This window comes from Onychomys torridus, chromosome 4, assembly GCF_903995425.1.
Source record: "Onychomys torridus chromosome 4, mOncTor1.1, whole genome shotgun sequence".
NCBI lineage: Eukaryota > Metazoa > Chordata > Mammalia > Rodentia > Cricetidae > Onychomys > Onychomys torridus.
The window spans coordinates 10,062,586-10,089,842 of record NC_050446.1 but is presented as its reverse complement, the minus strand read 5'-3'; the positions used below and the strand labels follow the sequence as shown (position 1 = coordinate 10,089,842).

Genomic DNA, 27,257 nt, shown 5'->3' with positions numbered 1-27,257 from the left:
ACTGAAAGAACACCAGTACTCTTCCATGCTGCAGCTGCTTGTTCTCTATGCTCAGCCCCTTTCTGAACTTGTGGCTGACTTCAGGTCATCAGCTAGGTGAGTGCCAGAGCTGGGGTTCCGACCACTGCCAGCAGGCTCTGCTCCTCTGCCCGCTCCTCAGCCTGGCCCCCTGGGCTAAGGAAGCTCAGGTCCTACCAGCGCAGGGTTCTGGTGCAGCTGAGTCACCATGTAGGAGCTCTGCCATCTCCCACATGGAGCAGGAGTCCTACTGTCAGCGGACGCTTACCAGTTCCCCATTGACACTCCTGACTTGTGCCAGCCCCTAGCCTGTTCAGTTCCTCTTATTCTCTGATGAATGCCAAATGTTCATGTGTCTTAGTTAGATTTCTATTGCAGTGATAAATACTGTGAGCAAAAGCAACTCGAAGGGAAGGGTTTATTTCAGCTCACAGCTTGTAGTCCGTCTCTAAGGGGTGTCAGAGCAGGAACTCGAGGCGGGAATCTAGAGTCAAGAAGTGAAGCAGAAACAATGAAGAGTGCTGCTTACTGACTGGCTTCTCAGACCACCCAGGGTCACCTGCCTGGGGTGGCATCACCCATAGTGGGGCTGGCCCTTCCCACATCAATCATTAATTAAGAAATGCCCCACAGGCCAATCTGTGTAGAAGCATTTTCTCAATTGAGTGAGGTTCCCTCTTCCCAGGTGACTGTATCCTTCATCCAGTTGACAAACTACTAACCAGCACATCGTGCTTAGGACTGACTTCTGCTATTGTGTCTGCTGTTGCAGCAGGGCCGCCAAGACAGAAACTGAACTTAGTTGAGTGGCCGCTTCCTCTTTCTGTCATCTGAAAGCCAACAGAAGAACCCTTGATGGTATACTGCCATTTCCTCCTCAAGTTAGTCAGGCGCAATGGAGAAACTTGCAGTCAGCCAGAGGTCATCACTACCTTCTGAATCATATACATACACTCAGAATCTTCTAGATTAAAAAGCAGTTGGAGGGCTGGAGAGATGGCTCAGTGGTTAAGAGTACTGACTGCTCTTCCAGAGGTCCTGAGTTCAATTCCCAGCAACCACATGGTGGCTCACAACCATCTGTAATGAGATCTGGTGCCCTCTTCTGGCCTGCTAGAACACTATGTATAATAAATAAATAAATCTTTAAAAAAACAGAAAAAGAAAGCAGTTGGAAAGGAAAAATTGTCCCTTGAGCTATCTTAATTGCAGTGCAATAGAAGAAGGCCAGAAGGCAGTGGAGTTTTCATAAGTAGAAAATCAAATTACTCTGTTTCCTATAAAGAGGATATGCTGATTTTCCCCCTCATTATTACAGGAATACATACCCATTTTAAAAACTAGAAAGTAGAAACCAGAAGTTACTCAGAAACTCACAGTCTAAGATTAGCTTGGATTTACTGTAGAGTGTTATGAGTGATTCTTGGGAGGAAATAGTTGCCTTAAGGCATCGTAAAAGCAAGATGGAGTTCAAGTAGTATCCATCAAGAAGAAGGTATGTTTGAGTGGTTTTAGAATCTTAAAGACTTTGCTGTGCATGGCCCTAAAGCTATTTAAAAAATAAAATAATAATAGTAATAGATTTAAAACACATCTTTTTCTGTCCTTAGCCAGGCGTGGTGGTGCACATCTTTAATCCCAGCACTCAAGAGGTAGAGGCAGGTGGATCTCTGTGAGTTCAAGGCCAGCCTGGTCTACAGAGTGAGTTTCAGGACAGCCAAGGCTCTATTACACAGAGAAACCCTGTCTCAAAAAATAAATAAAAGAATGAATGAGTGAATGAAAATAAGTCCTGTTCTACAAAAGAATGGTGTGAGCAAAGCCATGGATTCTATTGCCGTTTGCCAAGGAAACTGACTATTGAGTTTGCAGATAATAATTGAGAGTACTGTGCGGTCCTCCTTCGGGGGTCTTGGTGATTACTAGTTAGGTTGACTGCCTTACTAGCAGTAAGTGGCATCTGCCTGTCCTGCTGAGTAATCCAGCCTAGAGAACAGAGTCTTCAGCCTTCACTGTGAGGGAGTTCCCTGCTGTTAGATAAACTGGTCTGTTGCTTGGTGACCACAAGATTTCCACAGTGGAGGCTCAGGAAGCCTGAGTCAGAGGGTCCAGGTATTGGGAGGGCTAGAAAGTTTGCAGAACTCCAGGAGAACGGCAGCTTGTCAGAAGGCATGAATGCCGGATGCATGCTTGGATTTAGAGAGGTTCACCTTCCCATCTGTACTGCACCTTCTTGGCTATGGGCCTAAGAACAAAGGAGGAAATTGGGAGCTGGCTGTGGAAGAAGTGCATCTTGTTGGCATCCTTTTGTGACAGCACTGAGGCCCTGCAGGGGTGTCTATCTAGGAGTGGCCTGAGTTGGAATGTGTAGCAGCTTGTTTACTGCTGGGTTTGCATGAGATGGCTAGGTGTGACAAGGATACATGAAGGTGAGTGGGATAACCTCTGCCTGTTAAGCATCCACTGCCACCAAGCCACACTTTTGAGAGTTGGTTTGGCAGTGTGGCCCCAGAGCTTACCTCCCACCCAGCTCTCTGCCTGTGGACCGATATGTTCTAGGGCATTGCAAGGGGCCTTGTGGGGGGTGTTGTCTATGGAGGTGTCTGCATTGGTTAGCTGAAGGAGGCATGGGTATGATGCTCTGAGCTGCTTCCCACAGCCTGCACTTACTCTGTAGATAGTTAATGTATCAGTCACCAGATGAGACTCTGGTTACTGTTGTCTGCAGTGATGGCAGGAGCAAGCACTTTTGCTGGGGAGAATACTTTGACTGAAATTTTGCATATCTTGAAACTCAGGTGGTTACATTTAAAATTGTACACATGGTGAGCACCTACCTCAAACAAGAGGGAAGAAAAGGTGTCAGAACCTTTAGCTCTGTCTGTCATGTAACCTGACTAAAATTAAATTATAAGTACAGGAAGTTGCAGCCCTTGCTGTGGAGCAAGTCAGTGCCCAACCACCACTTCTTGTCTTTATGCACAGGCCTGGAGCTTAGACCTGACCAGGGACATAGCAGTCCATATGAGAAGTCTAGGGTCAACAGTACTGCTCCTTAGGAAGTGGGAGGGCACTGTAACCCCAGGTTGACTCTTCCTCTTGCAAGAAAAAAACAGGAGCAGTTTTCAGTCTGTAGGCCTCAGTTTCCCCCGTATAACTCTGATCATGGTTCCCACAGCAGTATCTGGCTGGCTGGCGCTTCAAACCTACATCTACAGCTACATGGCCTTAGCAAGTTCTCACCCTCCAGACCACTGTGCCTACCTGGTAAAATGAGGATAATACGGATGCAGGGACTGCTTCCCTGTGTGATGTTAGTGGTCTTGGGCCCTGCCCCAGCATATGTGCTGAATAAACTTCCAACCTTAAATATCATTGCTAACACACCCTTCCCTCAAATCTTTTTTCCTAGGTTGACTCCTCCTCTTGCAAAAAAACAAAACAAAACAAAACAAAAAAAAAAAAAAAAAAAAAAACAGGATCTTATAACTGCAGCCCTGTGCTCTGGGTGGGATTATAAATGGCTTCACCTTCATTATAATGGGATCTTCAACCTTTCTAATAAGGCTCATTCATAGCACAGTGCTGGTTGTGTCTAATCTTGGATTTTAAAGGACTCCTGTTTATTTTGTCCAGTCTCTGTCTACCACAGCACAGAACATGCTGTCAAGTCAGAGAGAGCCAGTGGCCTATTTTGAGCTCCTTATACTGAGTTTTCCTGGGTCGCTGTCATGTGGGGTGCTGAAGGACTTGCCAGAAAGCCAGTATGGACTCTGAGTTGGTGTGTTTTATCCTTATGGTTCCATTCTCACTCTTCTGGTCAAGTGGTGAGACTGCTGTCTTTCCTGAAGTTCCTGGGCTTCTGTACTGAACCTGATATCAGGCTTTGGCACCTTGTGGGTCAGGACCAGGAAAAAGCTTCTTCCTGCCCCAGGTCTGTGCGGCTGCTCAGAAGAGCTTGTGTTTTGCAGGATCAGGGTGTTTTGCGCTCGCTAGTGAGTGCTAGGGAGTCTGTGTAGATCCCTGCCTTTGAGTCTGGCCTAGCAGGGCACTGTGCCTACAGTCTGCCCTCAAGGGTTCATCCCTGAGGCCCTGTACATGGAAGCTTTGCAGCTAACTGTTTTGCACTGTCGGGTTTCCGTGGGCTTGCCCATCTGCAGGCAAACTGCTGTCTCATACAGCTCATTTGCCATCAGAGTGAGAGTATACATTTCTCCCCCCCCCCCCCCCGAAAACAACACAGAACAAAGCCTCACTTTTAAAAATGCCATGATATTTTGCCACCGTTATGAAAATCTGTCAGCACCGTATCTAATCTTCTGGTGCATAGAATATCAAAACAAGTGCTACTGAAGAGATTGCTCTTCTGCTAATACAAAAAATGTCAGCCTCCTAGTCTCACAGCCAGCTGCTGTCAGCCTCCTTCCAAATGGGAAAGAAAGAAAAACACTAAAATCTTCCCCTTTGCTGTTCTGTTCTCAGGCCTGACCCTTGGAGGAAGATCCGGAATAAGCACCACCTTGTGCTCGCTGAAGTCCTGCACTCAGAATACTCAAGTGGGCTGGAGGCTGGCGGCTTGAAAAAGGGTGGCAAGCAAGGCAAACGGCGGGACTTTCAGGTGGTACCCAGCAAGCCCAGGCCGCAGAGAGAATGAAGCTGCTCCTACATCCAGAAGCTCACCACCAACCAGCAAGCTTTTGGTTTTTAATCTGTCTACAGGACCAGGTCAGGGTGGATTGACAGGCCCTGTGGCTTTAGATTGATGTCCTGTTCTTATCAGGGAAGCTTCCTGAACACAGACATGTTGGAGGAGGAGCCCTGATGGAAACCAGCAGGCAGGGGCCAGTGCTAGACCTGCCTTTGCTCAAGCCTCTTGCAAGATTGTGCACAGGGACAGCAAAAAAATCCTGTGTCAGCCTGGAAGAGTGTGTCTCCTGGCCAGCTTGCCAGATGAAGCTGCCACACATGTATTGCATGAGTGTTGTAAGATGGAATGTTAAAAACTGGAACTGAACTTGTACAGAAGGATAAAGTATTTGTTGAGTCGCTATTTTCTTTCTTAGTGTCTGCATGTTCTGTGAGAAAGGACTGAGAGAGCTTTCACTTTGGGTCAAAAACACTGCTTTCTTCCATAAGCACAGCATAGCGCCATGTGCATTGCCGCCCCTTTCATGTCCACAGAAGACTAGCTCTCTCTGGGCTAATTGACTTACTGTTGCCTTTTTATTATCTGCCTTTGAAGTCAAAAGGCACTAGCACCCGAGCTCGCCTTTTCCCATCGGAGCCTGTCTTCTCTTCGAGGACTGAGGTCTTTGTGTTGTGACCTAGACCCAGAACCCCCACACACCATTGTGTTTCTGGGAGGTTTGAAAGAGGACCCCTGGAGCGTATTGATTTCCCAATAAATGTAAGATTTGGACATTACAGAGGACTCATGGGAGAAAGGGTTAAAAAGCTCAGTGTGCTCTGTTTGGGTTCCTGTGTGCCCAGCCCACCCTGGCCCTCTGAAGCCCTGGGGCAAGTACTGTAGTGCCCCTTTGCTCCTCTCCTGAGAGCAGGCAGGGTAGAGGGTCAGTTAACACCAACACTAGGAAAAAAACCTGTGCAGGGGGAGCGTGGCCTTGCCACGACTGTCAGTCACAGACCCAGAACCTGTTGGTGATGTTTGTGAGGATGCTCTGCAGCTGCAGCAGGTGTGGAACTGACTGGACAAATCAGCCACCTTTCTTCGGATTTGTAATGACTCCATGCTTTTGATGGGAAATTAGGGCTCAGACTATGAAGAGTCAACCAGCTGTGTGAAAACAGGATTAGTGCCTGTAATCAGGGATGGCCACATAAAAACCTGTGTCTGCCTCCCAGCAACAGACCCCCTATAACAGCTCAGCTGAGGGCTGTGAGGCATGCTGAGACCTTAGCAATGACTAACCCCAAAGTTGAAATTGACACGTGTAGTTTTCTAACTAGCAAGGGTGTCTTATTAAAGATGCTGGTGGACTTGGTGCTTAGGTAACATAGTACCCAGTCATCAGGAGACAGACTTGGCAGCTTTAGGATTAATGTTCTGTCAGTTTAAACAACCTTAAAATGAATCTCTTATGGATCTTGATAGGATGTACATCCCAGGTATCAGTTGGGTACAATGTTAGCCTAATTCCAGTGTACATAGTCTGATTTTGTGTGTATTTTTAAAAATTTTTTACTTTTTTGTTCTGTTTTTGTTTTGTTGTTTGGTTTTTCAAGACAGGGTTTCTCTGTAGTCTTGGAGCCTGTCCTGGACAAGCTCTGTAGACCAGGTTGGCCTCGAACTCACAGAGATCCACCTGCCTCTGCCTCCCAAGTGCTGGGGTCACAGGTGTGTGCCACCACCGCCCTTGTGTGTATTTTTAATCATACCTTTTTGTAGGGTCCCAGACTTGGCATTCTCTCCAAGCAGCCTGGTTACCATATTAAAGTCTCAGGAGATTCAGACCGCAAAGGGAGTGCTGTGGCTGTAGAGTGCTTGTTTGGGGGTCCAGAGCCTTCCCCATTTGCAGCCCACTGCTGTCCATCTTGTGAAGAGCCTGCACTGGAGGGCAGGGAGCCCTTGAGCAGCTGTCTGCAGTGGGACATCATGGGTATCCTCCACTCGCACAGAAGCCAGGGCCAAGCAGAGCCCGGCTGAGGGCCGTTCTGATAGAGGGTTGCTTTGATTTCTCTCCTCTGGCACAGAAGAGAAGGGGGAATGGGCCTCACAGTGCAAGTGATCTAAGCTGCCAGTGGCTGGGTCCAGCACTTCACAGCCAGCAGAAGCCACTCTCGGAGATGAGAACTTCAGACCTTTGCAGCGACAAGTGTCCCTGATGGAGAAGTGATTAACAGGCCTTTCCTGTTTGCCTCCATGACCATCAAACTTTTATCAGTCTGCTAGACCACAGAAAACTATAAAGCCAAGTTGTTGGGGTAGTGCCCCCAATTGAAAAAGAAGAGGAGAAGGAGGAGGAGGAGGGGGAAGATGCAGCCCAGGTTCCAAAAGCCTTGTAGCTCAGGACCAGCTAGAGAAGCTAACCTCTTCAAACTTTGTTGCCCCTGCCCTTTGGAGGGAGTCCAGATTTAGAAGAGAGAGTGCGTTTCAGGGCCTGCGTATTGTTTGGTCCATGGGGGTCTCGTGGTCATTTTTTTTCCCCCTGTTTTAAATGAGAGCACCCAGCCCCTGGGTTAGGAACAGAGAAACCAATTTAGCCTTGTAAATGGATGGGAAAGCTCAAGCCCACCTCACTGCAGAGGTTGTGGAGTTATTATTACAGATGGGATGTGCAGCACAATTTAAAATATTGTAATTATAAACTTGTAGGGAAGCCTTGTTCTTCATTAATGTAAGATATGAAATCGCCTCTGCGGTACAAGGACAATTACATAGTCAGAATGTGTCTGTGGTTTACACTGCACTGTGTAAATGTGAGGGTGGCTGCTCCAGCCTGCCTCCTCCACTCTCACAAAATGAAAAGCACACCACGGCAAGTTGTCCTTTGATAGATTTTTAATATGATTTTAAAGAGTTTTGTTTGGTCTCATTCTTATTCAATGAGATTAATTTAAAGCACTTATCCCCTGGGTTTAAGTCAATCCGTGTAGGATTTGGGCAGGGTTTGTTGCTTGGGGGGTTTTGTTTGCAGGAGGCTATGAGAGACTCCTTTCCCACTTCATTAACCCTGAGTTGGGGACAGTCCCCCCTCACACCCCACCACAGCCAGATCGAGGGATTTACCAACCCGCATTCACATGCAAAAGAACTTGAAAGCCGAGGGGCTCCTTGACTTAATTAGCTGCTGTGCATTTTGCAAAATTAGAATAATACCCCCACCATCCCAGAAAAGAAAAGCCTGGGTGTGAGGATGCTGGGGGTGGGGAGGAAACAGTAGCCGAACTGGCTGTGGTTGCGGGGCGGGGGTTACTTTCTGAATCGCCCCCTTCCTCCACTGCCAGGTCTTCTCCCAGAACAGTTGGGCCAGAAATGCTGGGAGGGTACTTTGCTTGCAAGCATCCAAACTTCCCGGCATTTCTTCCATCTTGTTGGTCAGTGTGCTGCAGGTGGTGTGGGGGAGGGCAGCACCTGCGCCCACATCCCTGGAGACCGAACGAGGTCAAGATATGACCTTGGCCCTTTGAACGCGATCTGGAGCCTGACTCCCCTGAGATCTCAGAGCCAGAGGCGGGTGGTGCGATCTGCCCCCTACCCCGCTCCTATTTCTCCCAGGGCAAAGCGGTTGCCTGATGTGGCGTCAAGCTCGTGAAGGCCCGTGGGGTCCTACCAGGCATTAGAGACTAGGAGCTGCGGGTAGCCAGAGCGGAGGGCGCCGGGCGGAGGAGGGTGGGGCAACAGGGGGCGGCTTCGGAGTCCATCTGTCTGCCCCGCGCCCGTAGGGCCGGTCACCAGCTGCCGGCGCCCTAGTCTGAGCCAGATGAGTCGGCTCAACGAGTGCTTCGAGGCCTGACACGCCGCAGAGGGAGGCCAGGCGCTGGCCTCGCCCGTGGTCCCCGTGTGGAAGCAGGGCGAATCAGATGGGGAGGCCAAGAGCTACAGGCTCGCCTCCACGTGGAAACCGGGAGAGCCCTGGAAGTCCAACAGGGATCTGCGTATGACCATAGCACCCAGGAACCGTGGAGCGGGGCAAGAGGGAGAGAAAACTTTACTTTTTGTGAATGGAAGGAAATGTAGTTAGTGTAAGATGCCGAAGTTTCTTATGAAGGAGGGAGGTGGGAGAGGGCCTGAGCGGGGACCAACGGACGGTAGCGCGGACAGGCGCCTGGTCATTTGTAAGAAGTTTATTTCCACATTTAAAAAAGAGAACCCAAGAAGCCTGGCTGCCCCGGGACCTGGGTGGAAGGGAAGTGGGGCTGGGGGCCCAGATGCATGGGCAAGCCCTCTCTGCCCCTTCCTGCCCCACCCAGGACGAAGAGGGCACAGGCCACAGACTCACTGATTCACGGACACTGTCACGGGCTCATGGGTCACGAATAAATAACTTCATATACACTTTGCACACTGTACAGCTCTGCCGCTAGCCCGGGGCTCAGGGAGAATAAAGGAGATGGGGGAAAGCTCCGTACAACACTCCCACCCTGTCCCGCAGAGGCGCAGGGAGAAGGGTGGACCCGAGGCTGGGGCACCGGAGAGAGCCAGTCACCGGCGTCCCCTGACCTGCTGCTGAGGGGACAGGAGACACTTAGGGAAGCCCGCAGGGACTTGGGGTTGGGTGGGAGGTGGGCAGGGGTGCGTATGTACATCCTGCAGGTGGAAGTGGCTCTGGGGTGGAGCAGCCAGGAGAGAGGACGCAGCCAAGGGATTTATCCCCCTCGGAGACACTAGGTTGCGGCACCTCGGGGAGCCGGGCAGCCCTGCCCCGGGGCGACCGGAGGGACCCGCGCCCAGCCTGAGCTGGGGGACCCCCCCCCCAGCATGGCTAGGGGCAAGAGGGCCCCTCACCGAGGCTGCGCGGCACGCGGGAGGACGCCGGGCAGCGGGGGCAGCGGCGGGGGCGGCTCGTTGGCGCCCTGGAGTCCGTGGATGAGGATGCGGGGCACCAGAGGTCTCTGGAGGGCAGGCGGTGGCGCACTGGGGCCGCGGTACAGATAGAGCGCGGCACCGGGGTCCAGGTTGGAAACGAGACTCTGAGGGTAGAAATAAGGCGACGGGAACATTCTCTGGAGCGCAGAGTAATTGCCTGCTTCCGCCAGCAGCTCCAGCCCCACGGCCGTCTGTCGCTTCCATTTAGTCCTGGAAACCGAAATCGAGGCAGAGAAAGAGATCAGGATTAGGACACTCCGCAACCCTTGCCCCTTCCTAGTGATTGGCCGAGAGAGCCACAGGGTGGCCAACAGGGAGCATGCTAATTTGTTAATAAATGATGGATTCCCAAGTCAAATGCATCATGCATCACCCCATCTGGCTTTACATGACTGTTGTCCCCATTTTACAGATTGAAACCTTGAGGTGCCAGCCAATTTTCATGATCATCTGCAAATGGCAAGCAGAGCTCCTGCTCCAAGCCAGACTGTCTGACTCCAGAGTGCACATACAAACTCACAAGTCGGACACCCTCTGGATATGCGTCCCCTGAGGAGGCCTAATGAAAGTGGAGTGACAGAGGGTGGTGGAGCTGGCTACTGGGTAGCCAACCCCCACGGGGGTAGCCCCAGAGGCCTGGGGGACTCCAAGCAGAGATTTCTCTGGAGGAATGCACGCACTTTCTCTCTGACTACACTCAGGCCACCTAGGTTTGAGGCCTGGGGCTAGCTAGCCCCAAATCCCTCTGGCCCAGAAGTTGGGAGGCCTAGGGCAAGGCAGATGTGAGGAAGTGAAAAGAAGGCTCTGCACTCACCTGGGGTGAGGTTGGGCATGCCTGCCTGGGTTCCATGAGGTGGGCTCAGTTACACTAGCCCTACTTCCCTCCCTGAATAATTCCTCCTCATCATAATTGTGTAATTACTGCAACGAGACTTAATTATTGATGCCTGAAGCCGTAATCGGTATTTATTATTAATGGGGCTGTGTGTTCTGAGGCTTGTTTATGGAAGGCACCATGCCTGCCTCTGCTAAGTATGTGGAAGAGTGTGTTGCTATGCAGACTGACTTGTCCGTGCACGTGTATCTTACCGGTGTGTTTAATATCCTATGAATGTCCAACAAGAAGATTAAGAAGCAGGTTCAAGGCCAGTGTCCTAAAACCAATTTCCCAGTCTTTCTCTCCCAGAGTAGCTGGGGTAAGGAGAGCCCTTTCTTGGCTATAAATGCTATGAGGCCACTGGCCCCTAGTACAACCACCTTAGGACCTCTCTTTTTTCTGGAGGCTTGGGCCTCCCATCTGAAGAGCCCAGAGGCCTCAAAGCCTAGCTTAGGCCTGGTTCCTTGCTGACTTAGGCTGGGGGGGGGGGGGGGGGGGTGGAGCAAGGCTTGAATCTATATTAGCCTCTGTGCCTTGGACACCAGTCTAGTGTCTTTTCTGTCCCTTACTGTGGGGCTTAGGGCAAGGTCTTTTCTCAGAGCCTCAGTTTCCCTACTTTCACAGAATGGGAGAGACCCAAGGCCCCGACCGACTGCCCCGCAGCCAAACCTCACCTGCGGTTCTGGTACCAGGTCTTGACCTGCGTGTCAGTGAGGTTGAGCGAGGCAGCCAGCTCCATGCGGTCTTGCACACTCAGGTATTTCTGCCTCTCGAAGCTACGCTCCAGCTGCGCCAGCTGATGGTCAGTGAAGGCGGTGCGCGCTTTTCGTGGCTTTTTCAGGCGCACAGGGGGACTGTCCCTAGAGCTGGAGATCTCCCGGTCACCCTCCTCCTTCACTGCGGAGACACAGAAGGCACATCAGGGCTCGGGAGTGCTTGCGCCCTCGGCGTCCCACTCCCCACTTCACAAGGCACAGACCTCTGGGTTTCCGAAACACCAAGCGCGCGAGGACGCAGCGGTGCCAGGATTCCCTGCCCTCAGAAGGGTGTGAACTGTGAGTGGGGAGGAAATGGTGTTAGGAAGTGCCCGGGGGCAGAGCCGCTGGCAGCTCCCTGAAGAAACTCAACCCCTACCCACCCCACACAAACAGGAGGAGAGAGAAAGTCAGCCTCCGGGCGGACTGGCCTAGTCTGCCACGGCGGAAAACGGGTTTTGGGGTGGTGGGCTCCGCGTTTGGGCGCAAAACCCGCATGGAGAAACAAAACCCTATTTGCTCTTCAGCAACCCCTCGTCCAGAAGAGCAGATAACTGTGCCCACATCTCACTGACTCCGGATTAGCCAAGAATCTGTAGCGATATTGATTCCTAGGCCACTTCCAAACTATGCGGGTGGAAGGCCCGCAGGGTGCGGGTATCCGGGAGCGCCAAGCGCGGGGAGAAATATTCATCGTCCCTGGGCACGAAGGGATGTGTGTGTCACCGAGGTAGGGGCTTCGTTGTGCCCACTGTGACTCCCACCCCACCGGCGTAAGATCCTGTGGGCAGCCTTCGGTCAGGCAAATGGCCATCTGTTCCCGCTCCAGAGGTCCACCGTGGACCGGACAGAGCTGGATTAGTTCATTCTCCTCTACTTTCGTTGGGGTTGACTTAACAGAAAACATTTAATCGAGAAAGAGTCTGGCATCCCATCACCTTCTCTTAAAGCGAGATTGGAACAGAATAGTCCACTTCTCCCAAAATAACCCTTTAGGCTGGAGCTCCCGCCCATCCTACCCCCTGCTTTCTTTATTTTCTTTTATAGTTTCATTGTGCGTGGCGTTTGCCGTGACAGGGTTCAGCTGAATACGAGGTGATTCCTCTCTGTAGGAAACAATAATCCTGTTAATTGAGCCACTGGGGAGCAAGGCTTTTCAGCCGGAAAGGCAGGGCTTCCCGGCAGGGAGGGAGCCTGGAGCCCCAGCACCCGTGCGGACAGAGAGTCCTGGAATAACTGCCCCAGACGACCCTCAGCCTTCTGCCTCCGCTGGGAGGCTTCGGAAACCTCAGAGATAAAAATGAGTTTTCTCCCCAGAAAGCCTAAAGCTTATCCTTGTTCAAACCTCAAACTTGATATTGCAGAAATCTTACTTTATCCTCCCTAATTACCTGGACTACTTATGACAACCCCATTCTGGTGGGATGGCCAGCCACTTTTTTTTTTTTTTTTTTAAACTTTAGTCCTTTCCTGACTCTGCTGGAGCCCCTGGGACGCTCACCCAGTTCAGTCTGACTGTCTGTCTACCTTGTGTCCATTTCTCAGACTTTGACCTGCATCCCATCAGTCTGGAGCCTGATGGCTCAAGACTCTTCCTGTGGGGAGTGAAGCCTTACTTCCAAAGCTCTGTTCCAACTTCAGTAAGTACTGTTTAAGGAACATTTCACGCCAGAAACTGTGATGGCACTGGCCTGTCCCCCACCCCTTCCTCATCTCGTCCTTGGAGGAAATGACTCAGAGTATTCTGTGGCTAGGCAGTGGTGGTACCTGGTTCCTGTGTCTGTCTCTCAAACCAGCCTCCTAACTGCAAAAGTCACCCCTGTTTGAGAAATGTGCTAGGCCTGGCTTTGCTCTGCCAAATGCACACACACACACACACACACACACACACACACACACACACTTTTCACTTCAGAGAGTTTTAAGTGCAAAAGCAACATCCTGTGCCTAGGAGTGGCTGGAACTTTCTAGAGCATCCTGTGCTCCAAACCTGTTTAAGTGATACGTAGACAGCCGGCTCTCGGCTCTCTCGTCATCTCCCTGCTCAGATATCATCAGGGACAGGAGAAGAAAATTGATATTCCAATTATCTTAAACGAAATGGAATCTCTCCTCAAAATCCTGCTTAGGGGCAAAAACATAAAAGGAGGTAACTGTTCGTACAGGCAGGGCTGGACCCGATTGCTCTTTGCTCTAACCATGAAGCTAGGTAGAGTTGGTTACAAACTGTAAGGAATAAAACACACACACACACACACACACACACACACACACACACACACACGATACATTATATCTACCTTTCACTCACACACCTTTCTCCAAAGTGAGTTCTCTTTGCCTCTCTAAACAGGTGGGGGACAGCTGGGGCCAAATTTCCCTCTTCCTGGGTGCTGTAGTTGAAACTGTGGGCTTTCTAGAGATGATGAGTCCAAGGCCTGGTTGAAGGAGGCCTAGCCATTCCCACTGGGGGAAGAAGAGAGGAATGAGATGTGGACCTAAGCGATTTCAGTTTGGAGTCCAGGTCTCCCCTCAAAGGAATTCTTGATTGGGAGGAAGAATTAAGTGAATCTAACTAAATGGTTGTGAAGTTTAGCACAAATGGACACCAGGAGATGCAGGCAGCAGCGAAGTGTCGGTTCAAGGAAGGGGTTTGGGAACTAATTGTAATAGTTACAAAGCCAGGAGGAGTCTCCAGCAGGTCCCAGTTTCAGCTGGTTGACATAGAGCTCCATCTCCCACTCCCTCTGACACCCAGGGCCTCTGCTACTTAACTTCTCCCTGAAAGAACCTTATACCCCAGGACCTAAGAAACAGCTAAAGTCAGGGTGGAGCCTAAAGATAAGGAACAAGACTCTCCTCCCTCCCTCTGTTCTTTTTTCTTTCTTTTCAATACCACCTCAGCTCCTTAGATAAGACAGAATGAAAGGGAACCACCACAAAGATCCCCAGAGTGAAAGTAGGGGTGACCGGACTCAGGAATCTCCAGGCCTTCAACACAGCTTGGTGATCACTACTTAAGTAAGATCCCGACTCAGAGAGAGAGAGAGAGAGAGAGAGAGAGAGAGAGAGAGAGAGAGAGAGAGAGAGAGAGAGAGAGAGAGAGAGAGAGAGACAGAGAGAGAGAGAGAGAGAGAGGGCAGCTGTGGATGTGGGGTCCTTCCGCCTCCACTGGACCTCAGAACCTGCTGGCTAGGCTTCCTGTTCCTTCTTCAAATTGATCTCTTCATTTGCAGGTTTACTGGCCCAAGACTACACTCCCCAGTGGGTGGGGAGGCCCACTCTCTCCTCTTGTTGGGAAATTCAGATTAAAGGCCAGGAGATTCTTACTGTACTAAGGGCTCTGGCAGGGATTCTCTGCCAGGCTTTCACTCTGACAAAACATCACCCCCCAAGCCTTGCACTGTTGCTTTGTCGCAAGCTTTCCTCTCAGGGAACCTCAGAAGGAAGGTCAGCTTCCTGTCCACCAGCACAACTGGTGGAGGAGTTGTGGCCCCAGTCTGGAACTTAGAAAGTTTGCTTTGTGCATCTAGTAAAGCTCGCTCTCCCTTACACACACTGTCTCCCTCAGCTTCACACACTTCTCCCGGCCACATACACTGAACTCCTTGTTGCTCCAGCCTCCAACCTTGGGGCTGGCAGAAAGGTCGGTAAGACCAACTCTCAGCCTGGGCCTGGGGGACCCCTGAGATGACTATGTGCCTGTCTCCAAGTGTGCTTCCAAGTTCTAAATGTTACTTTTTAGAAACACCCATATCCCGTTTTCACCTTGTTTTCTTACCTTTGTATTCAGAGTCCGACGAGGCGCTGCTGACACTTTTGTCCAGCTTATCCCGAAAGTCCTCCCCGGCCTTGGCCGCAAGGCGGCCCCCAGGCTCAGGGGCTGCAGGCTGCCCGCTGCTAGAGTAGGGTGCACAGGCCGCGAGAGGTTTGCAGTCAGCAAGGATGTCCCTGATCAGAAAGGAGGAGGTGACGGTTCGCGACTGGGCTGGGGCGGAAAGCTGCCCCGGCTGCAGGTGAGAATCCAAACCTGGGCCAGATGCCGCACCGGGCCGCGAGGTACTGGTCTCCAGACAGTCTCTTCCCGGCGAGGCTGGCGAAGAGCAGTCGCTGCTGCTCTCTGAGCGCGGACTCAGCTCCAGGGGTGAACGGCAGTCCCCAAGCAAGGGGTCCCCCTTGGGAAGGGCGGGGCTGCCCGCTCGGTGGGAGAGAATGGAGTCAATCCCAAAGCCATTGGAGCCTTCCATAGCCAAACTGCGACCTGTCCTCCCCAAAAGCTCCCCACCCACCCCCAACCCCAGCCGCCGCTGCCCCTGCCCCTAGCTGCGGGCTGGCATGGGGAAGGCGGGCAGGGAGCCTGTGGGCACCTTGGACGGAGTTCAGCCTTGGGGGAGCCCGGGAGCTCTGGGCCAACCTCCTCTGCGCATTACATCCAAAAGGGTTCAGCGCGTCTTCTGCAGCACCGCGCGGAGCAGCCGAGCCGAGAGGGGGGGTGGTGGTGGTGGGAGTGTCAGGGAGGGATGGGAGGAGGGCGCGCCAAGTTGGGGAGAGCCAAAAGGTAGAAGAACGGCCTGAGGGCCCCTTTGGCACAGAAGAAATTCGAGGCTGTTGGAATCTGAATCAAGATCGTCTTTTTAAAAAAGCAAAATCCAAACCGCACGCTCCCTCCAGGCAAACAAACGGTGGCCGAGGGCAGGGGTCAGCACGGCGGAGGGCAGCCGGCCCGGGCCGCGCTACCAGCGGGCCGAACAGAGCGCACCTGGAGGCCTCAGCACCGCGGACAGCGGCCGCGGCCTGCGGATCCTGCCGCTCCACCTGGCCCCGGAGAGCCTGCGTGCGCACTCGGCCTCGCCGGGGGCCGTCAGCACCGCGGACAGCGCCCCGCGGCTCCCGCTGCTGCTCTCACCTGTCCGCCGCGCGCGCCTTCGCCGCCCCCCCTTCCTTAAAAAAAAAAAAAAATCGAACTTGTGTCACTTTTACTTGGGGGCTGGCTTTTTTTGTGTGTTGTTTCTCTTTCTCTCTTTTTTTTTCGTTGTGTTGTGTGTTTTTTTTTTTTTTTTTAAAAAGGGGGACTCACCCACGTGTCCCCGGAGTGATGACGCTGATTGGCTCAGGCCGATTTTGGGGGTGATGTCACGGCTCCACAAGCCGCGGCCCGATTCTTTTCCAGTTTGATTAAAAGAGACACTGAATTAATTACAGCACAGACCTGTTTACCGGCGATTTCCACACAGTTTGCTTTCATTAGGTCGGCGATGACGCCCTTAATGAAGATGATTAGCTGAGGGGGGCAGAGACGGGTGGGAGGAGGGCCAGCCGGGCTGCGTGGCCTGTAGTTGGGATGAGCGGCCTTGAAAGCCTTTGCCCGAGCCTGTCCACAATTATTCCAGCTACTAGACCGAACTGCACTAGTTAATCCCTTTCCTACCTCTGGTTTTTCTTCCTCATCCCACAGAAAGGCAGCAAAACCCAATGGAAAAGACTGGCGAGTGTAGGGAATCCCTTTCCTAGCAGGAAAAATAATTTAAAATTTTGTTTTCAGGGTGTTTTGTTTTGGGTTCTAGATCTCTCTCTCTCTCTCTCTCTCTCTCTCTCACACACACACACACACACACACACACACACACACACACGTAAGCAGGACATGGCAAGTCTCTCCTTCTGGCCTCTGGGCCTGCTGTCCTGGAGCAGAAGGCTAAGCCTGATGTCTTTCAAAGAAGACACCCCAGCGCTGCCTTACTTGGAGGCAAGACTAGGAGTTGAGGCGTGGGAAAGATCAAGTCTAGAATGTTAAGGGGACCCATGGATATGACTACGGCCCGAAGAAACAAAGAAAGCAGTGACCTCTTCATCCCCAGCCAGTGGCCTCCCTGGGGCTCATGTCCTGAGAAGCTAGTGGGTTTTAGATACACAGATACGTGTGTGTGTGTGTGTGTGTGTGTGTGTGTGTGTGTGATGTACCCATAGACAGGACAATGCAAGTTTTGAGCAGGCACAAAGATAATGAAGATGTCTAAGGCCAGCTTGGTAGTCAGAGCCCAGCCATGGCTGGCCTGAGTTCTATTTTCAAGGCAGTGCTGGAAACGAAAATACGGCCTTTTCCTCTTCGCCCTCTGGACCCCACTACCGCGCTCTAGTTCCGCGACTTTCTGGGGTCAGCCTCAGGTAATGCCGGGGCCCAAGACCCCAAAGTAGTTTCAACGGATGGGACCTGGATTCTCTGCGCTCAGCCCCCGATCGACGGTGTCCTTGTCTACGAGGGAGCACAGCTGCGCACCTGTGCAGCAGGGGCCGGAGTCGCCAGCCCAGCAGCTCGCGGAGAGCCAGGCGCGCTCCTACCCCTCGTCCTGGGCCCTTGGGAAACTATTTGAGGCCGGCGTCCGGCTCGGCGGCGTCTGAGGCCGCGGTGGAATCGTTAAGCGCCGCCGCATGCAGCAAATGCGGTCTCGGGCCGTGAGTGGCCCCTCGCAGCGCGCAGAACGGAAACTTTGTCCTCTCCCGAGCTGGGCGGGCGGTGGCCTCGCGCCCCGCTCCCCCGCGCGCTCCCTCTGCTCCTGCCGGCAGATTGGAAGCGGCCTCGCCGCCGGCCGGGCTGGGAGCGGAGGACCCGCTGCTCCCGGGGGACGGCGGAGGGCCAGGCTCGGCTGCAAGCTGTCGGGGAGGCAGGAGGGCGGGGGCAACCGGCCGGAGCTCGGCGGCCCCTGCGCTGGGTGCCTCCCGCCGGGCCTTGCTTGTCTTTCTTTTCAGTTTGGTGCATGGGGGTGAGAGTCATAAATCACCGTGAGCGGGTGTCTCGGGGGCCTTCCTTGCCAACCTCCCGCTTGGGCTTCTCTCCCGCTGCAGGTGGGTCCCTCTTCGGCTGCCGGTTGTCTACACCTCCGCTGCTTCTCATCTCAGGAGGACCCTCATCTTTCGTAGCACCCTAAGTCCACATGAGTCGAAGACATCCCACTCTTTCGGGTCCTGTAAACATTGCTGATGAGGTCAGCAAAGAGCTGCCTGCAGTTTCTGTAGATATCATGTCTCCAGCCTCTTCTGCCTCAAGGGCTCCTAGCAGCTCCTGCCCTGGCCAGCCTTCTAAGTCGTAGGCTTCGGTAGAGATCTCAGCAAAAGTGAAGCCTATAGCTCACAGTTCAGAGTCCAAGCAGGCAGGGAGGAAACTCAGATCTCTCTTAGGGCAATGGAAAAATAAACCAGGCCGGGACTCAAGCTCTTGCAGCCCTAGCCTGCTTCTCTATGCGTCTTGGAGGCTCAAGAACATTTAACAGCCAGTTAATATAACATCATTGGTATTGAATTATTATTGTAATATAGATTATTGTAATCGGTAGCAATATAAAACATGCTGCGTAGGTTGTTTCGTTTGGAATTTAGGGTCTAGCCCTCTTTCACACGACTGCTTCTTTCCGATTTAGGGAAGAGTGGGATGTCTTTAGGGTACTTCTCCAGCCTCCATCATCTGGCAGGCTCTTGATCCCAGCCTGTTTGAAGCAGCCGGGACGGAGATAGGGGAAATTTTTACCAAGTGGTCCAGACAGTCTGGATCCAATGCATTCTTCAACAAGGTAGCCTGCTTGGCACGGAGGGGTGTCAGGACTTTGAGGTCCTAAGTGGTTCGGTGTGAGCCTCTGCGAGTTTCCCCAGCCTCTCTGAGCCCGCCCCCCCCACCCACACACTTATGTAGTTCGAAGTAGGAGGTCACCCTGCTTCCCAGACACCTGTCCTCTAGCACTTCTTGGCCCCTCCCCAAGACTTCCGGGACCTTGATGGAAGGAAGGAAATCTGATGAGCATTTCTACCCCAGTGTTACCCCAGGATCCAGAGCTGTCACCCCAGCATCTAAATCTCTTCTTTCAGGCTTCCCACTCCAGACCCCAGAGCTTTTCTCCCAGCTTCCCGATTCCTCTAGCAATTCCTTGTTTCAAATTCCAGTCCCCACGTGCCCCCACCCCGTGTGAAATTACCTCTCATAGATCCAAAGCCCCTCAAAACCCAAGAACACCCCACCAGAGCGGTGGGGCCTGGGCAGACATATGTAAGATGGAACTTCAGAAGCCGGCTCCCCTGCCTTCCTCTGAACTTGTCTCTCCTGCTAGGGGCTCGGGTTTCTCTTTATACAAAGGCACATACAGAGCCTTCTCCTAAGACCAGGGGGTGGGAGAGGCTTGTGGGTGTTATGAGGCAGCCTGGCTGTAGATTCCAGCCTTCTCCATCAGACCTAGGCTTGGCTTTGGGTCAGGGCTAGACCTGGACGCTTCCTTTTCCCACTTCCACCTCATCCCCCTCCTCTTTCTTCTCTCTCCCTCTTTCCCTTGCACCACTCAGCCCTGGGATTGGACACAGGCTTGTTTCTGCTCTTTTTGATTACCTGGCTCTGCAGGCTGAGCCTTACAGAGATGTTTCCGTGTCTTCCGAATGCCCCTGAGGTCTGTGCTAATATATATAAACAGCTGCCATTCAAGCTTTGGAGTCGCTGAAGAATGGGACAGGTGATTTTGAAGACTGACTCAAGAACGGACCAGAGGGATTGGAATCCTAGCTCCAAATCTCGGACTGGGACCTCGTGACCCAGGCAAATCTTCATTTAAGATGTTTATTTTATCCATCCTGAGTTTTAAATTTTTTATTTTAAATGGTTGCACTTTAAATATGGTCTTTGTTGCTGAGTTATTTTGGCATTCCCTTTAAGAAGTACAAAGAGTTGAGAACAGTCTGGCCTCAAGGCTGCTGTTTGTCCAGAGTCTTTCAGACCCACCTGCCTGAGAGCATAGAGACACCCTCGGGCCTAAACTACACCCCCAATCATCTGCCCCAAGAACTGGCTTTGGTAGGAAGGTCCTGGGCAAAGGGTGAACTGATGTCTCCTGGGGCTAGGGGAACTGAGCCTGGGGCCTCTAGTCTGCAGGCAGGAACATAATTATGGAATGCACAATAGCTGTTCTCCAGGATCAGAACCAAGTTCGGAGATGCCTCTGAAGAACCCCAGAAAATGGGGTGTCATCAGCCTCATGTTATAGATGGAAAGACTAAACAAAATGAAAGTCAGAAAACCAAACAAACAAGGCTCAGAAAGCATCCTGCCCTTTTGGAAAAGTGACTTTTCTCAGGGTCCCAGAATAGAGCACATGCCCCTGAAACCAGAACACATTCCTCCCTCCTTCCCTCCCTTCCTACCAAGTCTGTGCTTCATGCCAGATGCCAACAAGTCACAGGCTGTCGCAGAGGGATCCATTCTTGTATGCTCTATCTAAATAATCCCCTTCATACAACTGAGCTGGGGCTCAGTGGTAGTGAATTTGCCTAATATGCACGAGGCCCTGGATTCCAATCCTAGCACTAAAAGAAAAAAATGCTTTGTAGATTTTCCATAGGTCCAAGTTCGTCATTTCCCTGCATCCAACATGAGGAGGAGCTGGAATCAAAAGCCAACCTGGGGCTGGGGACACAGCTCAGTGGTAGAGCACTTGCCTTTCATGGGCAAGGCTCTGGGTGGGTTTGCAAGGAGCTGGCTTTGGGGTTTTCCTGTTGTTTCTTCTCCTACTCCCCACCCCCCCCCCCGAATGTGAGTCTTCTTTCCCCATAATGATAAGTCCAAACATGGAAGGATTTTCCCAGGGAAAGGAAATGAAGGTCCACAAGGACAAGTGAAAGAGAAGGTGCTAGGTTGAAGACACAGAGCAGTGTGGTCACAGTGCAGGCCCATCTGAGCACCAGAGCAGGAGTCTGCTTGCTGCTGGGGGTGCAGGGGGGAGATCTGTCTGCACCCTCTGTCTGTGGTTTTGAAGCCAGCACTTAGCTGGGGTGCTAGGATGAACAGATTAAGAGTGCCAAGCTGCAGGGCAGTGGTGGTGCACGCCTTTAATCCCAACACTCGGGAGGCAGAGCCAGGCGGATCTCTGTGAGTTCGAGGCCAGCCTGGTCTACAGAGCGAGATCCAGGACAGCCAGGGCTGTTACACAGAGAAACCCTGTTTCCCATGCAACCTAAGTCAGAAGCTCATTTTTTAGTAAAAGGGGGGACCTGTAGGTCCCTGGCCCCTATTTTGGGTAACTGTTGCCTTACTTGCTGACCTTGACCTTGATATCCTCCCTATGCTAATTCCCTGCTGGGTTCCACCCTCCTGAATGCTTAAGGGAAGCTCCTCCCATAGTGCTATAAGCCTGTATTTAAGACCTCCTCCATGACATTCGACATTCAAAAAGAAAGAAAATAATAAAAAAAATAATAATAAATTTTAAAAAGTAGAGGGGTCAAGGCCAGCCTGGGCTAAATGAGACCATAGGCTTCATGAGACCAAGGGTCAAAGAAGAAAAAATTCTCTAGATATTCCAGAGACGGGGAGGATATGAATGATACTAGTAGGGGAATATATACTGTAGGCAGTTGGGGGGGGTCAGCACAAGAGATGGGGTCCCACCAAGATAGAAGCTTGCTCTGCTCTTGCTGCTGAGTGGCACTCCAACCCCCACCCACAGCTTCCCTTGACGTTTGCAGGTGTTCTCCAGGACTCTGCATTCTTTGTGAGCCCTTCTTCCAGGAGTTCCATCTAAACACTCCTGTCCCACAGGCGCACACCTACTGGCCCTTCCTGCTAGACTGCACACCACCTGCCCCCACCTCAGAAGGCAGGCCCCCAAATTCTAAGCAGTCCAGGTTGGATCCAGACCTCATGCCTCCCTGGGGCTCCTAGAAACTGTATACACACCAGGACCAAGAAGCCAGCTGGGAGGAAGAATGTTCCCAAATTCTAACTGATGATGTTGGGGGATGGCCAAACAGGGGCTCAAGGCGTACCTTCATGATACCTGCCCTCACACGGAGCTATTGGAGGGGACCTGGAATGGAAGGCTAAGTTCTCCCCGTTTGTAGGCATCCCTAGTTGAGAAGTCATTTTACAGGCAGATTCTGGGATGATATGTAGACCTCCTTTATTAAGTGAGTTCTAGTTTCTGTGTGTGTGTGTGTGTGTGTGTAGGTGTAGGTGTGTGTACTTGTGTGTTGGGAGGGAAAAAGTCAGTGATTAACCTCAAATGTCAGGTCCTTGGGAGCCACCCACTTTGGTTTCTTTTTGTTTTTGTTTTTGTTTTTTGTTTTTTTTTTTTTTTTTTTTGAGACAGGGTTTCTCTGTGTAGCTTTTCGCCTTTCCTGGAACTCGCTTTGGAGTCCAGGCTGGCCTCGAACTCACAGAGATCCGCCTGGCTCTGCCTCCTGAGTGCTGGGATTACAGACGTACGCCACCAATTCCCAGCCCACTTTGTTTTTTGAGACAGTCTTTCACTGGGCTGGTGAGAGCTAGCCAATTAGGCTAGGCTGTCTGGCCGGAAAGCTCCTTGGATCCACCTGGATTTATCTCAGCACTGGGATTAGAAGTAGCAGACCTATGGGTGGTGGCACATACCCCTTTAATCTCAGCATTTAGGAGACAAAGGTAGTCAAGTCTCTGTGAGTTTGGGGCCAGCCTGGTCTACACATCAAGTTCCAGGACAGAGCTATAGAGTGAGACTATCAGGTGTGGGAGTCCTCATGCAAACAATTTTCTGATGTTGCCATCTCCCTACCCTGGGTTCTAGTGGCCATGAATCTGCCACCTGTGGGATTGTTGGTGGGATTGCGGTAGAGGGAGGTTAACCAAGTCAACAAAATGAATCCCGAGTCCCTGCAGGCTGGGGCCTTCAGGGCCTCTCTCCTGGATCAACAGGGCAGGCAGCTGCACCCCAAGTGAGGCTCAAGTGGGGACAGGGCTTTGGCTAATGTGGCAGGATACTTGAAGCGGTGAAATCAGACCAGACCCAGACGTGGGGCTTTGACAGGCTCAAATAATTGATGAGGTCGGAAGAATCAAGCCAGCGGAGCCCAAGATGCCGGGCCAAGAATCTCCACAGACTCTGCCTCTGGCCCTCCAGTGGGTGGCGCTGTAGGACAAGGAGCTGAGGGTCTTCACTGAGTTCCCTGAGATCCGGCCCTGATCCTGAGCATGACCCATGGGGACAGCACCCAGGCCCCACAAGTGGCACAGTGTGCAGGACAAAGGAGATAAAGAAAGACTTCAGTGTGTGTGCTGGCCTAGTCCAACCACGGCCTCAGCGAGGTCCTGGGGAAAGCCATCCTGGTGCTTGTTGGCTTTTCTGTCTATGGCACATGAAGGCTAACCCCACCCTTAGAAACTCAAAGCCCAATTTTTTTTTGGGGGGGGGGTGCTTAGGAAAATTATCTGGCTTCTAATACAGCTGCTCCTTTTGCTAAAAGCTGGCCTGATCCCAAGTACCTTTTCCTTGCCCTTTGAACATGGGCTCATCCAACATCCGTTGTAGGACTTACTCACCCCCAGTGTGTTTTAGAGCAAGAAAACAACATCCAGTTTATTGTATTATCACATCCTACACATTCTTTTAGGGTCTGCTTTCTAACTCAGGGGTGATGGAGCTGGATCCTGCCTCACACTCAGGCTCAGAGGTTAGGACACTTGCTCCGGATCATGCTGGCTGCACAGGGGACCTGATTTGCAGGCTCTGTGGCTGACCCCTGTCTCTGGCTCACCTCTGTATCTCCACCCTGTTTGGAGATTCAGGATGGCTTTAGCCAAATGAGACTGGAGTCTAGTTTCCCTCTGGGAGTGAGAACAGGGTTCAAGCACATAGGTGGGGGAGGGCCCTTCACAGCCTTACTGCACCAGGTTCCCAAGGGGTCAGTATGTGGTTGTTAAAGGACTGTGGCATAGGTGTGTGTGTGTGTGTGTGTGTGTGTGTGTGTGTGTGTGTGTACTGCATGTGTATGTGTGTGTAGGTGTGTATGTGGTGTATGTACCAACATGGAAACAACTCAGATTTGTGTACAGAACCTTCCAGGCCCAGGGGATCTTCAATCAGTGGCCATAGTACAGAGATCCCTAAACACCTTACCAGGTACCCAGCACGTGACCTGTGGGATTTGGCTGTGGTCTGAGATCCCTGATGGCAGTGCTGTCCTCCCTCTGGAGGGAAGACAGACAGTAAGCTAATGAAGACACTGGAGTGGGGTCTTGTGCTGGAGGCACAGGCAGGTGTGGATTTATCTGGGGCTGTGGGAGGAGGGACTGGATAAGATCTGAAAGACAAGGAAGAGGCAGGTGACAGTGTGGACCTCAGGTGCAGCAGGGAGAGAAGAAAACAAGCATTGAGCCTGAGGCAGAAGTGAGCAGGTGTGGGGTGAGGGGCCAGAGATGGGAGGTGATTCAGGGAAGGCTCAGGTAGGAAGAGATTCAGTGATGGGCCTGGGGACCTTCTCACTGGACCTTGGCTTTTCCTTCAGAAGCCACAGAACTTGAAAGCCTGCTCTAGAGCAAGGCTTCTGAGGAGCTGGGAAGCAGGGAGCAGCTAGGAACTTTCTGAACTTATCTGAATTGGGATGTAACTCAGGTGGAAGGAGGGAAGGCCGCTGAGGCTCCAGCTTTGCAGAAAACATCGACAGGATCCAGGTAAATCACAGTTCCATATTTTTCTTTAATTTTTTCCTCCCTTTTTCTTGCATTTGTTTTTTGTTTGTTTGTTTTTCAAGTCAGGGTCTGCACTGGAATTCAAGGTCAAGCCCTGGCTGCACTGGAATTTACTTCATGGACCAGGTTAGCCTGGTACTCACAGAGATCCTCCTGCCTCTGCCTCCCTAGTGCTGGGATTAAAGGCGTGCCCACTATGCCCACTTTCCTTTTTTTCTTTTTTAGGCGAGAGTGTGGTGTGTATGTGGGGGGTTTCTAGATAGGGTTTCTCTGTGTAGCCCCAGCTGTCTAAAACTTACTTTGTAGACCAGGATGGCCTCAAACTCTCAGAGATCTGCCTGCCTTTACCTCCCAAGTGCTGGAATTAAAGGCATGCACCACCACTGACTGGCTTCTTTTTTTCTAAGACCATGTTCCACATAGCCCAGGCTGTCCTTGAACTTACTCTGTAACTTTGATTCTCGTGCCTCTGTGTCCTAAGAGCTGGGATTATAGATGTGTATCTGTTTCATGCCGTGCTGGGGATGGACCTCAGGGCTTTGTACATGGTGGGCAAGCCCTCTACCAACTGAACTACACCCAAGCTTGTGTATTAGATGTGGATGAGATGTGAGAGATGAAGGGAGCTGAGCTAAGTAAGGTTTAAGCTTAGGAGCTGGATGCATGGTGTCACTTATGACGTGTGAGGACAGAGGAAGCAGGTTTGGGGAAACAGAGTGTTCTGTATATTCAGAGTTAGTTAGAGGTGAATACATGTTCCAATTCCGGTGTGAGGCAGGCAGGGACACAGGTAAGTCCTGAGAACTTCAAGTTGCCTGGGGCTCTGCGGTGGCTTGAACAGGAATGACCCCCATAGGTTCCACTCTATTTTTTTTTTTCTTTTTTCTTTTTTTCTGGAGCTGAGGACCGAACCCAGGGCCTTGTGCTTGCTAGGCAAGCGCTCTACCACTGAGCTAAATCCCCAACCCATAGGCTCATATATTTGAGTGATTGGTCATTAGGGAGTAGCACTACTTGAGAGGTATTAGGAGGTGTGGCCTTGTTGGAGGAAGTGGGCCACTGGGGGTGGGGGTGGGGTTTCAAGTATGCAAGCCACACTCAGTGTCTCTCTCTTCCTGCTGCCTGGAGATGTCGATGTAGAACTCTCAGCTACTTCTCCAGCACCGTGTGGGCATGGTATAGAGGTTGGCATACCTTGAAAGTCTCTGTATAGGAACACCCACATCTGAAATTAGTTCCCTTCCCTTTACAGTTTGCTTTCAAATAAAGACTCATGGTGAAGAGGGCAAGTCATCTTTTATATTTAAAATAAATCAGTTTGTAGTTTGTGAGGAGAAGCCAAAGGCATCGGGGAAAGATGGGATTCAGGTACTGAGGTATTCCACCTCTGGAGTCTCCCAGTCCCCTGCCCCCACACAAGGTGCTCTCCTTTGGAGGGCTGAGTGACATCCAGGTAGTCTTAAGAAGTCCATGCTGGTCTGTGTGATTGACAGGGCCTCAGCACTGAGGGTGGGGGCTGGCCCTGAGTAATGAACTGCGGGCTCTTTCTGCTGTCAGGGGTCCCAGAGAGAGAATCCCACCATGTCGAGACCCCAGGCATCCCCATAAGGGCAATTAAAACTCATGTTTGGAATATGAAATGAGGGCTTTCAAAGCCTGCCGGGGTTACACTTTCTGCAGGAAATATACAGGTCGCTCTTGGCGCCTGGTAGACAGGGCTGTGAAACTGACTTATAGCCTGGATTTGTTTGTTTATTTTAAAGCTTCCTTGTGATTTTTGGTTTATCTAGTAAGGCTGGCAAAGAGGCAGAGTGGGTCTCCTGGAAAAGGAAGAGAGCGGAGACAAAAGGAGAAATGGACGAGAAGAAAGGAGGGAAGAGGAGAGGAGAAGATGGAGGAGAGTGAGGAGGTGGTGGCGGCTCCCTAGGCAGAGGGAAAATGGGGGTGACAAGACAGAAAGGTTGGGGGGCTGGGGGTTCTTATAAAAAAATAAGACTTGAATCTGAGGTCCCTGTGGCAAAGAGCTATGTCAAGATGTGGGTGTGTCCTCTGGGGTCTGGGGGAGAAATATGAGTTCTTGGGGGATTTTTCTACCGCATCAAGGAGGCTCCTCCTGTGGGGAGGGCTAGGGGTGGGTGTAGTTGCCCATCCGCAGGGTGCCCTGGCGCACAGCATACTCTTCCTTGTGGGCCTTCAGAGCTCGCTGGCGATCAGCCTCAGTGGGGAATGTAGCAAGATGGGGACCCACCTGTGGACAGAGGGAAATGACAGGTGCTCGGTTGAGACAGTCCTGTGCTCCCCCATCCCTCCCCAAGCCCCAGTCCCAGAGGAAGCGGCTATAGGAGGGGAGGCAGAACAGTGCCCCCTAGCGCTGGGCCTGGGAGAGACAGGCAAAGGCAGCAGGGACAGTGGCTGCCGCGTGGCAGCTCCTAGGTTGTCCTTTCCAGTTTATTGCTAGGGAAGAGGTGTGTCCAATAGACGTCACCCAACAGTGACCGGGGTTGACAATGGCTAGGACCTGGCAACCTTCACATGGTGATTTTCTACCATTTAACCCCCCTCCAAAAAGAGCCAGGATGATGGTTCAGG

At 51.8% G+C, this 27,257-nt stretch overlaps 3 protein-coding genes across 4 annotated transcripts in view; 1 reads left to right on the top strand and 2 right to left on the bottom strand.

Moving 5' to 3' along the window:
- The window catches only part of Ddx31 (DEAD-box helicase 31), a 70,857-nt gene extending 65,789 nt beyond the window's left edge, over positions 1-5,068 (top strand). Inside the window, exon 20 of the mRNA XM_036186116.1 lies at positions 4,501-5,068. Within this exon, the coding sequence (XP_036042009.1) occupies positions 4,501-4,672 (172 nt within the window). The 3' untranslated portion in view covers positions 4,673-5,068. The remainder of the gene's footprint in view (positions 1-4,500) is intronic.
- Positions 5,069-7,522: 2,454 nt separating this feature from the next.
- Positions 7,523-16,213, bottom strand: Barhl1 (BarH like homeobox 1). Its single transcript, XM_036186373.1, has 3 exons — positions 14,979-16,213; positions 11,117-11,339; positions 7,523-9,775 (listed from the first exon to the last, which is right to left on the bottom strand). Exons 1-3 carry the CDS (start codon positions 15,442-15,444, stop codon positions 9,481-9,483), a joined length of 984 nt encoding a protein of 327 aa, XP_036042266.1. The 5' UTR covers positions 15,445-16,213; the 3' UTR covers positions 7,523-9,480.
- Positions 16,214-18,385: 2,172 nt separating this feature from the next.
- The window catches only part of Cfap77 (cilia and flagella associated protein 77), a 129,685-nt gene continuing 120,813 nt past the window's right edge, over positions 18,386-27,257 (bottom strand). The window contains exons 6-7 of one of the 2 annotated variants that reach the window (XM_036185281.1): positions 26,763-26,916; positions 18,386-18,678 (exon numbers count right to left, since the gene is read on the bottom strand). In XM_036185281.1, the coding sequence (XP_036041174.1) occupies positions 26,794-26,916 (123 nt within the window). In that variant the 3' untranslated portion in view covers positions 18,386-18,678; positions 26,763-26,793. Of the gene's footprint in view, positions 18,679-25,908; positions 26,917-27,257 lie in introns of those variants that run through there. The other variant, XM_036185280.1, reaches the window with a different exon arrangement.

What these genes read in the sequence shown, in the direction of transcription:
- Barhl1 (XM_036186373.1), bottom strand. Translation starts at nt 15,444, where the DNA reads ATGGAAGGCTCCAATGGCTTTGGGATTGACTCCATTCTCTCCCACCGA. An exon ending in GTCGGACTCTGAATACAAAG is followed by an intron (nt 11,340 to 14,978) that starts GTAAGAAAACAA and finishes GTGTCTCCGCAG; the next exon opens with TGAAGGAGGAGGGTGACCGG. An exon ending in ACCTGGTACCAGAACCGCAG is followed by an intron (nt 9,776 to 11,116) that starts GTGAGGTTTGGC and finishes TTCGGTTTCCAG; the next exon opens with GACTAAATGGAAGCGACAGA.